Source organism: Zonotrichia albicollis, chromosome 1 (genome assembly GCF_047830755.1).
Source record: "Zonotrichia albicollis isolate bZonAlb1 chromosome 1, bZonAlb1.hap1, whole genome shotgun sequence".
NCBI classification, from domain to species: domain Eukaryota; kingdom Metazoa; phylum Chordata; class Aves; order Passeriformes; family Passerellidae; genus Zonotrichia; species Zonotrichia albicollis.
Window position 1 is genome coordinate 156,422,191 of NC_133819.1, and position 14,473 is coordinate 156,436,663.

The 14,473-nt window shown below is 51.3% G+C and overlaps 1 protein-coding gene across 27 annotated transcripts in view; it reads left to right on the forward strand.

The window, feature by feature from the left end:
- The window catches only part of SCRIB (scribble planar cell polarity protein), a 127,074-nt gene that overhangs the window by 75,737 nt on the left and 36,864 nt on the right, over positions 1 to 14,473 (forward strand). For 19 of the 27 annotated variants that reach the window (XM_074559280.1, XM_074559341.1, XM_074559369.1 and 16 more), the window contains 7 exons: positions 236 to 412; positions 1,522 to 1,638; positions 4,082 to 4,270; positions 5,333 to 5,452; positions 5,662 to 5,718; positions 9,917 to 9,973; positions 11,011 to 11,094. In XM_074559280.1, coding sequence (XP_074415381.1) covers positions 236 to 412; positions 1,522 to 1,638; positions 4,082 to 4,270; positions 5,333 to 5,452; positions 5,662 to 5,718; positions 9,917 to 9,973; positions 11,011 to 11,094 — 801 coding nt within the window. The remainder of the gene's footprint in view (positions 1 to 235; positions 413 to 1,521; positions 1,639 to 4,081; positions 4,271 to 5,332; positions 5,453 to 5,661; positions 5,719 to 9,916; positions 9,974 to 11,010; positions 11,095 to 14,473) is intronic. The other 8 variants (XM_074559349.1, XM_074559440.1, XM_074559485.1 and 5 more) reach the window with 3 other exon arrangements.

Here is a 14,473-nt window from a genome sequence, read left to right on the forward strand (position 1 = left end):
ACTGCAGCTAGGCTTCAAGGACATGCTATCTTACAGGTGCAGGACTTGGAATTAGCCACAGTTTTGTACTTTTCCAGTCCTTAGCAGCTAAATTCCCAACAACAGCCCTTCTGAGGGTGGCAGCCCTTCTCAGGAGGTGTGCTGTGTCCGCAGGTGATCTGTACAGCCTCCTGCAGGGTGACAGCCCTTGTCAGGGTGGCAGCCCTTCTCAGGGGTGTGCTGTGTCCATCCGCAGGTGATCCCGCGGGGGCTGGCGGCGCGCAGCGGGCTCCGCGTCGGGGACAGGATCCTGGAGGTGAATGGCACTGACCTGCGCCACGCCACGCACCAGGAGGCCGTCAACGCCCTGCTCTGCAACAGCCAGGAGCTCAGCATGCTGGTCCGCAGGGACCCCCCTCCCCCTGGCATGCAGGTGGGGCTGGGGCAGCCAGAATGGGGCTCTGGGGCAGGCACAGAGGGGTTTGGGGCTGTTCTTATCATGGGGAGGGCTGGGGTAGGATACAGCCAGACTGGGATTTCCTGCTCCTGACAGGGCTCTGGGGCAGGCACAGCAGAGTTTTGGGGCAGTTCTTGTCTGGGGTAGGATACAGCCAGACTCCTGGGATTTCCTGCTCCTGATGCCTTAGGCAGGGCTCTGGGGCTGTTCTTAACTGGGGGAGGTCTGGGGTAGGATACAGCCAGACTCCTGGCTGGGATCTCCTGCTCCTGATGCCTTAGCCAGGGCACCGGGGACAGTCACAGTGGGGTTCTGGGGCAGTTCTTACCTGGGGGAGGTCTGGGGTAGAATACAGCCAGACTCCTGGGATTTCCTGCTCCCAATACCTTGCAAAGGCTGGCCTAGAACAAAAGCTGGATGGAGCTAAAGTAGGGATTTATTTGGAGACCTCAATAGAACCACCTTGGGCAGCACAGGAGCCCAGCCAGGGCTACACCCAAGATGAACCCAAAAGTTTTTTCACAAAAAAAAGGGATAACCGGTCACAGGGTCTCGTACTTCTGTAAGTTTTGGTCCATTAGCATATTGGAGTCAATTGTCCAATTACAGTTTTGGCACATGAAGTCCCATTCTTCTTGTTTTTCTCTCTCCAGCCCATGGTGTTTGTGCTCTTGGGGCTGAGATTTGGATCATTTGTCCTTGGTGCCCAGCTGGAGCAGGAATTGTTTTCTCTCCCTGCTCTGTGCACAGAGGTCACCATCCCTTAATATGAAACCCAGATCCATGCTCTAAAGCAGCACAGAATGTGAAAAATATAAAAGCTGAACCTGAGGCACCACTCCTTTGGCAGAATCCAGTCACTTTTAAGTGTCTCCAGCTGGGTTGTGCTGAGGATCTCTTGTCATGGCTGTGGGACTCTGTCATCAGGGAACAGAAAAGGGCAGGTCCTCCCCAACAAGAATAAACTGCCAAATGAGGATGGGGTTAATTCAGGCCCTTTTCAGGGCGTTTAGAGCTGTGGTCACTCCAAGGAGTGACCAAGGTGAACTTGGCCCACAAAGAAGGAGTTTTTTCTGTGTTTCCAGGAAATTTGCATTGAAAAGGCTCCAGGAGAGAAGCTGGGCATCAGCATTCGGGGTGGAGCCAAGGGCCATGCTGGCAATCCGTTTGATCCCACTGATGAAGGCATCTTCATCTCCAAGGTACCAGAGCAGCACCTCTGCAGGGAGAAGGGTGAACCCTGGGGAGCTGCTGGAAAGCTCTCAGCTTTCACTGGTGCACCATTCTGGGGATTCTCCCTCCAGCAAAGGAGACAAGTCTTTGTCCTTGCTTATTTCCTCCTCTACAACAGCTTCACAGTTTCTCATTTCATTTCCTGCTTGCCTTTATTTTGCTTTGTTTCTTGTCTTGTGTTTTTTCCTATAGGGCAAACCCACACATCTTTCCTTGTACCCACATTCCTGTTGGTCCCCCTGTGCCTGTCTCTTCCTGCCACTCAGACATGCAGGCTCTTTCCTCCTTCCATGGAAAGCACCAGGAATTCCTGTCCTTTTCTCCTGTGCCATGCACTGTCTGTGTGACTTTGTTCCTTTTTTAGGTGACTGCTTATGTCACGCAAAATTCTCACATCAGTTTTCCTCCAGAAATTGCACGTTTTCTTGTTCAGCTTATGCTTATCATTTTATGCTTCTCCCAAACCCTTTCCAAAAAGTTTTTATTGCTTTTTCTTTGCTGGCAGCAGAACTCTGCAATAAGTGGTGTCATTTTGGTCTGGCTGCTGACAAAGAGGACTCTGGGTGTTCACTTCATTGTCACTGATTCCCTCTTCAGCTGTTTTTTTTGGGATAGAAACTGATGTGAGTTATCCTCATGGCTGAAGACACTCCATAATTGGCTGTCAGCCCTGATAATTGATAATTAGCTGCTGCTAAGGCAAGGGAACATTCAGCATTTGTTGTTATGTGGCTGTAACTGTTTTATCTGAGTTCTAAAGATAAAATAATAAATTCCCTCTTTCAGAATGACAGTTGCACGTTCACGTGGGATATTTGTAACAGCAGGAAAAGAAAACCTGGGATTATTCTAACTGGCAGTTATTTTGAGTAGTTGGGTCTGGTTTTCTCTCCTGCCACATTACAGGATTTGGGGTGGAAGGTTCACAGTTTAGCCATGGCACAGAGTTAGTTTACCCCATCTCCCCTCCCTGTTTTTCCCAATACTTGCTGTTTTAGCCTGCAGAGAACCAAAATCTTGAATTTCCCTGTTCTCCCTTGAGCTGTGTTCCTCCCCTGAACCTCTCCTACCTGTTCTGTCTGGAGGGGTTTCCCTGCCTCTGCTTTTCCCTGGATATTTGCGGTAACCAGGAGACAAAGTGGTGCTTTTCCTCCTCTTCCTCTTTGCGTGTCTGATCTCTGCCTCCTTCCTCCTTAGTTTGTCTTCATTTGCATTTCCATTGTGTCTCTCTCGCACCACAAAATGATTTCTCTTTCCATGAGATTCATCATGATGTGGCAGCTTTTCCTTCTCACCCGCCTCTTTCCTTGGTTATATGGAACCAGGAATGCTTCTTCAGAAGGCTTCAAGCTGTTTTTATTACAGCATGCATGCTTTTCATGCATTCTGTCTATGGGGTACCAGTTGTGGTTTCTCTGCATCTGGATTGAAGGCACTTGAGACGGTAGTTCATGTTCGGACAACAAATTTCAAATTCACCTTTTTTTACCTCACACAAAGGATTCTTCCACACCTCCATCAGCCTGTACAGGTTCTTCCTGCTCTGCCCTCTCCACAGTACCTGCAGATCCTCCCCTGCCTTGCAGCTGCAGGCTGCTGTTTCCGTTCCCTGTGTGTGCTGTCACCCCTCCCTGTCCCCAGGCTCTCGTGTCCCCTCTGAGCTGCTGCAGTGGCCCCTGGTGTAAGAGCCTGAGTGAGAGATGCAGGACTCCAGGGGGCTCTCCAAAATGCAGTTTATGGTGTACAAAATGCAGTTTATTGTGTACAAAATGCAGTTTATTCCATCCAAGGTGTCACAGCAGCCCAGGGTTGTGGGTGACAGAGCTGTGCCCTACAGCGGTCAGCTCCAGCTGCAGGCAGGCCGGGACACCCTTTGGTTTTGGTTACAATGCATTATATACTTTTCTTTTGGTTACAATACATTAGATACTTTTCTTTGCTGAGCATCTTGATACAGTAGAACCAATCTATACCTTAACTTTTATCTATAACCTGTCATAACTACTGTAATTACCATATTCATGTTACTATTCTCCAGTCACTAAAAGTCAGTACATTACAGTTTAAGCTAGAAGTTGTTTTTCAGTTTTCTTGCAGTGGAAAATTCTGAGACCTTTCTTCTACATTGGCAGGCTTGTTTGCCTGTGCTGTCTTTCTGCTTTGTAAAAATATCTTCTTGTTTGAGGTGGGTTTATCCTTTGCTCTAAGCCTTAAAAACCCCTTCTAACTAACACACCCTTTGCCTCATTGGTTATCCAGTAAGACTGGCTCAGCAATTCTTTTCTTCTATATCAAAACTTGCTTCCATCTCTATTCAGACTCAACATTTAAATATCTTTCTGCTGAGCACACACACATCTGTGAGACTTTCCTGTCAAGCTTTCCTCCTCCCCAACACCCGGCGTGTTGCAGGTGAGCTCCTCGGGGGCGGCAGCGCGGGACGGGCGGCTGCAGGTGGGGATGAGGATCCTGGAGGTGAACCACCAGAGCCTGCTGGGCATGACGCACACCGAGGCCGTGCAGGTGCTGCGCGCCGTGGGCGACGCGCTGCTCGTGCTGGTGTGCGACGGCTTCGACCCCAGGGCGGCTGCGGCCATCGAGGTGAGGCTGCGGGGCAGGGCTGGGGCTGCCAGGGTGCCCACGGGGGTCACAGCGGGGCTGGGTGCCAGCTATAGCAGCATGGGTGCCAGCTGTGTCACCATGGATCCCAGTGAGACTGGGTGCCAGCCTGGATCTGAGTGAGGCTGGGTGCCAGCTACAGCAGCATGGATCCCAGTGAGGCTGGGTGCCAGCCTGGATCCCAGTGAGGCTGCGGGGCAGGGCCGGGGCTGCCAGGGTGCCCATGGGGGTCACAGTGGGGCTGGGTGCCAGCTATAGCAGCATGGGTGCCAGCTGTGTCACCATGGATCCCAGTTAGACTGGGTGCTAACCTGGATCCCAGTGAGGGTGGGTGCCAGCCTGGATCCCAGTGAGGCTGCGGGGCAGGGCTGGGGCTGCCAGGGTGCCCACGGGGGTCACAGTGGGGCTGGGTGCCAGCTATAGCAGCATGGGTGCCAGCTGTGTCAGCATGGATCCCAGTGAGGCTGGGTGCCAGCTTGGATCCCAGTGAGGCTGGGTGCCAGCTGTATCACAGTGGATCCCAGTGAGGCTGGGTGCCAGCTGTAGCAGCATGGGTGCCAGCTGTATCACCATGGATCCCAGCAACCCTGGGTGCCAGCTGTAGAAGTGTGGGATTTAGATAGGAGATGCTGGTACCTATTTATTCTTCCAACCCAAACAAGTCTGGGGTTCTATGGAATAAGGTTTCAGGTTGTTGGAAGAGTTCTGTGTCTGGCTTGCTTGGGATTGTCCTGGCACTCTGTGTGTGGGATTCAGCTTAATTAGACCTTGTTTTCCTCAAACAATGACCTAAATGGCAGGGATGGAACTGGATGCTCTTCAGGTCCATTCCAACCCAAACTAGTCTGGGGTTCTATGGAATAAGGTTTCAGGTTGTTGGAAGAGTTCTGTGTTTGGCTTGCTTGGCACTCTGTGTGTGGGAGGCTGGAATGGGGAGTTTCTGGGATGAATTCTGTGGCTCCCACCAGGTGTGGTGACCTGCTCTTTGCTCTGCAGATGTCCCCAGGAATCATGGGGTGTGATGATGTGCTCTTTGCTCTGCAGATGTCCCCAGGAATCATTGCCAACCCTTTTGCTGCCGGCATCGGGCGCAAGAACAGCCTGGAGAGCATCTCCTCCATCGACCGGGACCTGAGCCCCGAGGAGCTGGAGATCCTGCAGAAGGTGGGTGTGGGAGCACTTTCTGCAAGTCTGGTGTCTCCCCTGGTGCATGCAGCCTGCAGAGTGCTGTGGGCATGGCCTGGGATCAGCAGGGCCCAGCACAAGGATCAGGAACACTCTAGGACGGGACTGTGACACCTTGGTGAGGTTCCAGGTGCTGCAGGTGTGGAGAGAGCATGGGCTGAGCTGGCTCTAACTCTGCTCTCTCCTAGGAGATGGAAATGGTGAGAGAAGCCACTCAGTGGGAGAGAGAAGAAGTGGAGAAAGTGGTGAGAGATCATGTGTGTAGCAGAATGTGTTTGTGGCAGTGGCTCTGCCCAGCCTGTGGGTCCCAAGGAAGGTGTCACAGGTTATCTCTCTGCTCCACTGTAGTGCCTGGGGAGCTCCAGAGCTCTGTCCTATTGTCAGTGCAGCTCTGGATCTCTGCCCCACTGTCAGTGCCATGGGCAGCTCCAGAGCTCTGCCCTGGTGTCAATGCCGTGGCCATTCTGGGTCTCTGCCCCCTTGGCAGTGCCATGGGGTGGATTTCTGGGCATTCCCTCTCTGTGGTGCATTGCTCTGTAGCTCTGGCTGCTTTTAGGCTGTGCTGCACCTCCCTGTGCACCTCTCTGGTGATGTTCCTGTGGTCCATCCCTCTCTGGTGATGTTCCTGTGGTCCATCCTTCTCTGGTGATGTTCCTGTGGTAACAGGAACAAGGTTACACCCTTGTAACTTGCTGGTACCTCCTGGCCAAGCTGCAGCTTCCAGAACAATGGCCAATGAGCTTGGAATCCCAAATTTAATCAGTCACCCTGTGACTGACAGAGGTTTTGTGAGCAAAGGTGAAACACACAGCTCTGAGCTGCTCTGAGTGCAGAAGTGATGCTGTTGGTCACAAACAGCTTTGTGCTCCTCAGTTCACATGGCCATTTCTCTGCTTTGCTGTGAGAGTTTTGTGTCTCTGCCCACTGGCTCAGCCCTGCACAGAAAGAGAATTTCACAGGACAATTTCACAATAATAGAGCAGCAGACTCAAGCCTCTTGAGGACGTAGAGTTTCCAGTCATCCCTCTTAAAACAGTAATTTATCCAGTCAGAGTCACTGGAAGGAGAGGGAAAATGGAATTTTTCAGTGTTGTCAATGGGGGATCTGCTCTGCTGGCAGAGGTGTGTGTACATTTTGGTCAGGTTCCAGGTTCAGATGCCCCTGAAGTTTCCCTGGGCTCTGTCTGCGGTTCCTGAGCTCGTTCCCATTTGCTGCCCCCAGGAGCAGGGCGAGGTTGGCAGCTCTGGGTGGAAGTGGAGTGACCTCACAGAGTGACCCTCAGCCTGGTCCAGCTGAGGATGTCCCTCCCTGCAGGGACTGGACACGATGGCCCTGGAGGGTCTCATCCCACCCAAACCCAAACCATCCTGACTAATTTGGGTAGGAGGGACCTCAGTAATGCTCTTGGCTGAGCCCAAAGCAAAGGCAGTTCAGATCAGATTTAGATTTTTCCTGTAAAATGTCTCCTTCCTTGCCTGGGAAGGAGCTCAGTGTGGTTTGGTGTGGTTTCAGCAAACCTGATTTCATGGTGTTTCTGTCTGAGCAAAGGATATTCCTGCCACTTCTGATGTGGGCAGTATATGGATTTGAATATGGATATATGGATTGAAATCCATTTAATATGGATTTGAATACGGATATGTGGATTGAAATCCATTTAATATGGATTTGAATATGGATATGTGGATTGAAATAAGTTCAGGGAGAGTTCAGGTGATACTGCGGGTCAGTATCAGCATTCCTAACTCCTGTGAATATAGCAGGTGTGGCCCCAAATTCTGATGCTGGGGCTGAGCAGGTGCCATTTGTCCAGATTCAAGTAGAGAAAGACTTTGCCAAAATTTATATTGAGATTACTTAAAAACGCTTGGGTCAAAAAAAAAAAAAAAACTAGAGAAACTTTTGTGATTGCTGAAGTAGCCTTGGCCATATCTAATTTTTAAAAAAAAAAAAGCTGATATATTTTGGTGCCCCTTCCCTTGGTGTGCCAGGAGGAGGCAGCAATGGATGCTCCAGGCTCCCTGGAATCTTGAGGCCCCTGAGCAAAGATGTTTTTCTGCTGGGTCTTTTAAACCTTGAACCTGGGATTATGTCTGTAAAACTGGTTTTGGTGATTAAATTTGTCCCAGTGGTGGAGCCAGCACTCCGTGGTGGCCATTGGAATACTGAAGGAAGTTCCTGTCCCAGTGCCAGATCCCTGTAATTTCTGTCCCCATTTTTGGAGTGTTTTTCTTGCCCTTCAATGTTTCATGTTCATTCTTGCACAAGAGCAATGGAGGCCAAACGTGTCTGCAGCCCACAGCAAGCTGTGAACTGAGTAACTGGAGGAATTATGCCTTTGCTCCTTTGCTCTACTCGTGGTGGAAGTTTTCAAACCCATTCTCTGCTGGCACCTCCTGCCTCCAGTTCTGTGATAATCCGGTTTCTAGTAGAAGTGTCGGTGACTCTGAGTCTCTATGGACTGATTCCTGCTGCTCCTTCCTGCCTCTGTGGCTGTATTTTATCTGTTGTGTTTTAGTCTTAATTCAGATTCCCCCCAGCTATTGTCAGAGATGGATTTGGAGCAGAATTTGGAGCCACGAATTTGTGGGAATTTGGAGCCACAGCTCCGTCTGGGCTGACTGGTGCTCCTGTCACTCCTCAGAATGTGACCTCAGAGAAGAGTCACACCCCACATTAGTGTCACCTGGAGCCCTCACCCTGCAGAGGACTCTTGGCCAAAACAAGCATAACCAGATTCAGAATAAACTTTATCTTGAGCATCCCTCAATGTCCTTTTGGGAGTTGGGATCCTCCAGAATAAACTTTACCTTAAATATCTCTCAATATCCTTTTGGGAGCTGTGATCCTCCAGAGTAAACTTTACCTTAAACATCCCTCAATATCCTTTTGGGAGCTGTGATCCTCCATAGTAAACTTTACCTTGAACATCCCTCAATATCCTTTTGGGAGCTGTGATCCTCCATAGTAAACTTTACCTTTAACATCCCTCAATATCCTTTTGGGAGCTGGGATCCTCCAGAGTAAACTTTACCTTGAACATCCCTCAATATCCTTTTGGGAGCTGGGATCCTCCAGAGCATTAATGACTTCTCAGGCTGCTTGTCCTTGCTTGGAGCTCACGGGGTGGTGTGGGGCAGTGGGAATCTGTAGTGCTTGGAATCTGTTAAAGAACAGGGCCCAGGTGCTCAGCAGAATTTTTGGTTGGTCCCTCTGAGCTGCCTCCCATCCTCCCAGGGTCAGGAGCTTCTGGACCATCTGGTTCCTGCTTGGGGAGAGCAGCTGGGAGGGCTCCATGGACAGGAGAAGGTGCTGCTGTGCTGTCCCCAGGCCTGGCTGTGCCCAGAGCTGCCAGGGGACACATCACAGAGATATCCGTGCCAGAATCAGTCCTTAGGACAAGCCCTGCCCGTTCCCTTCCTGCTGCAGCCTGGAGCAGTCCATGGCTGGGGCTTTTGGGATGAGTCCCTGGTCACTCCCTAATGCCCCTGCAGTGCTGAGCCAAGGCATTTCTGTCCCTTTGGATGTGTTTGCGTCATTGTGTCTGTGGTGCTGTGAACCGGCAAGGCCTGTGCTCTGTGGTTTTGCTTTTCCATTCCCTCCCAGCCTGTTCTGCCTGTGCTCCAGCAAGGTGTCTCTTGCAGCAGTGAGCAAACTCCTCCTCTCCCTTGTTGTAGATTTGCTTTTCCAGCAAGGTGTCTCTTCCAGTGTGACTGTGTTCACAGGGGTTCTTGGACAAGGGAAGAGATGAGAATATTGACTCCGTGTTTCAGAAGGCTTGATTTATTATTTTATATATATATTACATTGAAACTATACTAAAAGAATAGAAGAAAAGGTTCTCGTCAGAAGGCTGGCTAATAATAGAATAGAAAAGAATGATAACAAAGGTTTGTGGCTCGGGCTCAAGCCAGCTGACTGTGACTGGCCATTAATTACAAACAACTACATGAGACCAATCACAGATGCACCTGTTGCATTCCACAGCAGCAGATAACCATTGTTTACATTTTGTTCCTGAGGCCTCTCAGCTTCTCATGAGGAAAAAAATCCTAAAAAAAAGATTTTTCATAAAAGTTGTCTGTGACATTCCAGCAGTAAGCAAATTTCTCCTCTCCCTTGGTGTGGATTTGCTTGAGGACACAGTAGTTCCCTCAGTTCCCCAGGATTGTCCCTCAGAGGATCCTGGGGACACCTGCTCTCCTCTCCCCTGTTCACTCAGATGTTCTTGTTCTGTGCCTGTCCTTTCCTCTGGCAATAACAGCTCCCAATTCCAGCTCCTCCCTACCCAGTGCCAGTGTTGAGTTCCTGCTGCCTCTCTTGTGGTGCTGGCACTGTCCCCGTGTCCCCTGAGCAGCCCTGCCCAGCTGTGTGACCTCTGTGCCTCTCTCTCCTCTCTGCCCTGGCCCTGCCTGTCTGTCTGTCTGTCCGTCCCACGGAAGGAGCGGATGCGTAGGGAGCGGGAGGCGGCCACGCAGCAGCTTGAGGAGGAAGCAGAGGTGAGCAGCACCTGAGGGGAAGGGCTGAGAGGCCAGGAAAGGGCTGCAGCTAGGCTGTGATGGTGCTCACAGGGGTCCAGGATGAGGGAAGAGACAAGGATCTGACTCCATGTCTCAGAAGGCTTGATTTATTATTTTATTATATATATTACATTGAAACTGTACTAAAATAATAGAAGAAAAGGTTTTCTCAGAAGGCTGGCTAAGCTAAGAATAGAATCAGAAAGAATGATAACAAAGGTTTGTGTCGCAGGCCCTGTGCCCAAGCCAGCTGACTGTGATTGGCCATTAATTAGAAACAACCACATGAGACCAATCACAGATGCACCTGTTGCATTCCACAGCAGCAGATAACCAATGTTTACATTTTTTTCCTGAGGCCTCATGGCTTCTCAGGAGGAAAAATCCTAAGGAAAGGATTTTTCATAAAAGATGTCTGCGACTAGGCTGGAAGGCTGGAGAAGTCCCCAAAAAGAGTTTGTTCCGAGGAGCTTGTGTTCTCCACTCCCTCCCCTGAGAGGATGTGGCTTTGGGGGAACTGAAGAAATGTGTGAGGGATTGAGGAAAATGGGCTGGGTTAGAAACCTGGGCTTCTCTTTAGGGTTAGCAGAATGGAACAAAGTTGTGCAGTGAGTGTGAGGTAAGGCTGGGAAAAGGAGCTGTAGAGGAATTGCAGGCGTGTATTCTTACACATGTCCAGGTCCATCATTCCAGGTGCTGTTGGAGCAAACAGGTGGGGATGGCAGGTTCTCTGCCTCATCAGGAGGTGGAAATGGGGCAGGAGGAGTGCAGGGATCTGAGCAGCAGTGGGTGCACAGGGACACATTCTCCGTGGGGTTTCTCAAGCCTGGCTCCTGCCATGAGCTCACGTGGTTGTACTTTGAACAATTCCAGCTCTTTTTCCAGGCAGTGGGAGCTCTGATGAGTTTGAGATAAGACCTGGGTTATTACTGGGGTGGTTCCGTTTTCGTTGCTTTTTCTCATTGATTTAATTGCCTTTGGGCCTGACCTGTTTCTGGTTTTTTCCCCCTCTGCAGAACGTCCCCAGCGAGCCCCTGCGCCTGGACTACAGAACCCTGGCAGCTCTGCCCAGCAGTGGCCTGCAGAGAGGCAACCGTGCTGTGAGTGAGGGTCCTGGGGGGCTCTGGAGGGGGGAGACACTGAGGGGCTGTGGGGATGTGATTCCCAACAGGAGAGGGGCTGTGGAGGTGTGGGTGTGATTCCCAACAGGGCAGGCCGTGGTCCCTCCATCACCTGCCCTCCTCCTGTGCCGGGCTGTGGGAGGGTGTCATGATCCATCCTTACGGACGGGTTTGTGATGGCTTGTGGGGTGATCTCAGGGTGCAAAAAGAACCAACACGGCACAGGGGGTTTGCAGTGATAATCAAAACAAGTGCACCTTTATTGAATGACCACAGCAAAATGCCATAGAGAGATTAAGGGAGAGAAGAGAGAGAGGGGGATAGAGCTACTAAACGTAGGGACAAAGTCCTTTGGTGCAGTCCAGTCGAGGATCCGCCTGTTACGCTGAGGAGATCTCAAAATTTCCAGCTACCTCAGAGGATTTTATTATGATAACTATTGGAAATTGTAAGGGTGGGGGGGGAACAGATACAATAAGGAACAGATGTAACAGTTAGTCTATGTTCTCAGCAGTAAACGAGAACCATTGTGTTCTTGTCCAGTGGTCACAACCTGCAGGCAAACATCTCGCTTTGGTCAGCTTTGGTCCCCCACATACACCTCCCCGGGCTGGGGGTTCCATGTCTCAGGCCTTGGAAGGAGCAGAGGGGCCTTTTCACATGGGGTTTTCAGTCTCCCAGACCTTGGTGGAGAGGCTCCTTACATCTCAGTCTGTCTGTCATGGTGGTTGTAAAACAGGTGAGGGGCTTCTGTGGGAGACCACCTGAAACTCAGGAGAAATCCAGCCAGGCTGAGAGGTGGGACAGCATCCAGAGCTGCTATTGTTGCAAAAATGGCACAGTGCCCCTTCTTATTCTCATTGGGCTCAGTGTAGCATCCAGCAAACAACACCTATGTAAGCAATGGCTTAGCACTGTGCTCTCAGGTCTCAGGCACATGACTTTCTCCTTTGGAGCCAGAGATTTAAGATGAGGGGATCTTCTCTTAAGTGGTCCCCCAATGATGATCGTGAGGCAGATGAGGGAAAATTCAGACAGACTCTCACAGAGGTGACAGAGGAAAACTGGGCAGCAGAGCTGTGGGGCCTCAGGCACTGAAGCAGAGCTGCAAAAGGAAGATGGGAATGAGAAAATGAGAGCAGTAACCAGGCAGCTTTGCCTTTTGGGAAGGGAAGTGGCACAGTTTGAGAAGCTGCAAAAAGCAGAGTTGGGAGCAAGGCAGAGAGAACAGCCTGGTGGCAGAGAAGGGGATGTGGGTGAGAGAGTGCAGGGATTTGTTGCGGAAGGAAGAGGCTCCCAAGAGCTGCCAAGGAGGGAGAGAAAGATCCTTCCCCACACAGTGATGGCAGTGCTGTGTGCACAGCTCAGTTGTGAATCCATTGTGGCATGGTGTTTAGGAAAGGGGAACAATGAGGGTGCTGAAACTGAAAGTATTGAACATAGAAAATGTTTGAGGCCAGGTTGGACAGTGCTTGGAGCCATCCATTCAGTGGAAGTGTCTACCCCTGATGCTCTGGTGGGAGTGTCCCTGGCCATGGCAGGGGTGGCACTGGCTGCTCTCAGGGTCCCTTCCAGCCCAGGCTGCCCTGAGGTTCTGTCACAGCCAGGGTTCCCCCAGGCTGCAGGAGGGAGGGGGCTGTGGTTGTGGTTGTGTGTCGTGGCTGTGGTTCTGGCTGTGGTTGTGTGTCGTGGCTGTGGTTGTGTGTCGTGGCTGTGGTTGTGTGTCATGGCTGTGGTTCTGGCTGTGGTTGTGTGTCGTGGCTGTGGTTGTGTGTCATGGCTGTGGTTCTGGCTGTGGTTGTGTGTCATGGCTGTGGTTGTGTGTCATGGCTGTGGTTCTGGCTGTGGTTGTGTGTCGTGGCTGTGGTTGTGTGTCGTGGCTGTGGTTGTGTGTCGTGGCTGTGGTTGTGTGTCATGGCTGTGGTTGTGTGTCATGGCTGTGGTTGTGTGTCATGGCTGTGGTTCTGGCTGTGGTTGTGTGTGTGGCTGTGGTTGTGTGTCATGGCTGTGGTTCTGGCTGTGGTTGTGTGTCGTGGCTGTGGTTCTGGCTGTGGTTGTGTGTCGTGGCTGTGGTTGTGTGTCATGGCTGTGATTGTGGCTGTGGTTGTGTGTCATGGCTGTGGTTCTGGCTGTGGTTGTGTGTCGTGGCTGTGGTTCTGGCTGTGGTTGTGTCCTGGCCGAGCCCTGTGGCTCCTGTATCCTGTTGTGATTGTGACTCCTGCCCTGGGCATTCCTGTCCTGGGCCCTGCCTGGCAGTCCCTCATTGGCAGTGGCCAAGAGAAATTCCAGATTTCACAAAGTTCACAGATTACAGGCTTACCTCTCTCCTGTGCTGTTTGAAATTTCATCTCTCCATCTTTTCTTTTATCTTTCCTGCATCACACCCATTCTGCTGGGTTTCTGCCTGCTCCTTCACACATCCCCAGTCTTCCTCCTTTCCCCCTGTTGCAGCAAGATCTCCCTTTGCTGTCATCACCCCATTCTGCATTCCCATTCCGGTGTTTCAGGATCATCTTTTGTCCTTCCTGTCTCCATCTTCTTCCATGCAGACAGCTCTCCTCTCCTGTTCTCTTCCCTCTGTTACTCCAGTGAGAGCTCTGCTTTGGCTCCAGTTCTGCCTCCTTTTCTCCCCACCCTTCCCAGCTTTGGGTTTTTCCCTGCTGCTGTTCACACAGCAGAGCAGTATCAGGAAAAGGTTTATTATTAGCATCTTTGAGTGTAACTCAGGAGCTGGAAGAGGGCAGAGTCAGCCCCAGCAGCAGCTGGGTCCATGCAGGACAGCCCAGGGTGGTGCAGAGCAGCTCTGGGTCCATGCAGGACAGCTCAGGGTGGTGCAGAGCAGCTCTGGGTCCATGCAGGACAGCTCAGGGTGGTGCAGAGCAGAGCAGCTCTGGGGCTGTGCCTGCCAGGGGGGTCAGCCTGGGAACGTCAGGCACGGGAATGTGGGGCCGGGCACAGGGCTGTGGGGGCTTCTAAAAATGTCCCATTGCAGGGAGGGTCCCAGCCAAAGGGGCCTGTGTGGGCCCAGCTGTCACCAGCCCTGTTGTTGCTCTGGTTGGAAAAGGAAATCTGCCAGGTCCTGGGGAAAGGAGGGGCTGGTGCTCCTTCAGGAGCTGCCCTGTTCTGTTAGGGGACCACTGGAATCTCAGGTAGATGTTTGATAATTGCTGCCCCGAGATGTGCAGGATGTCTCTGCTTTGGCCCACGCGGCTGAAGAACGAGTCTGGACTCTTCAGTTTTCGGTCTTGAGATTGTTTATTAATTCTTATCTATAAAATTTTCTTTCTGCCCAGTCGAGGTCTTTTTAGCAGGGCAGCCACAGGCCCTTGACTACCCCTGAGGTGGTGCTGTCCTTTTA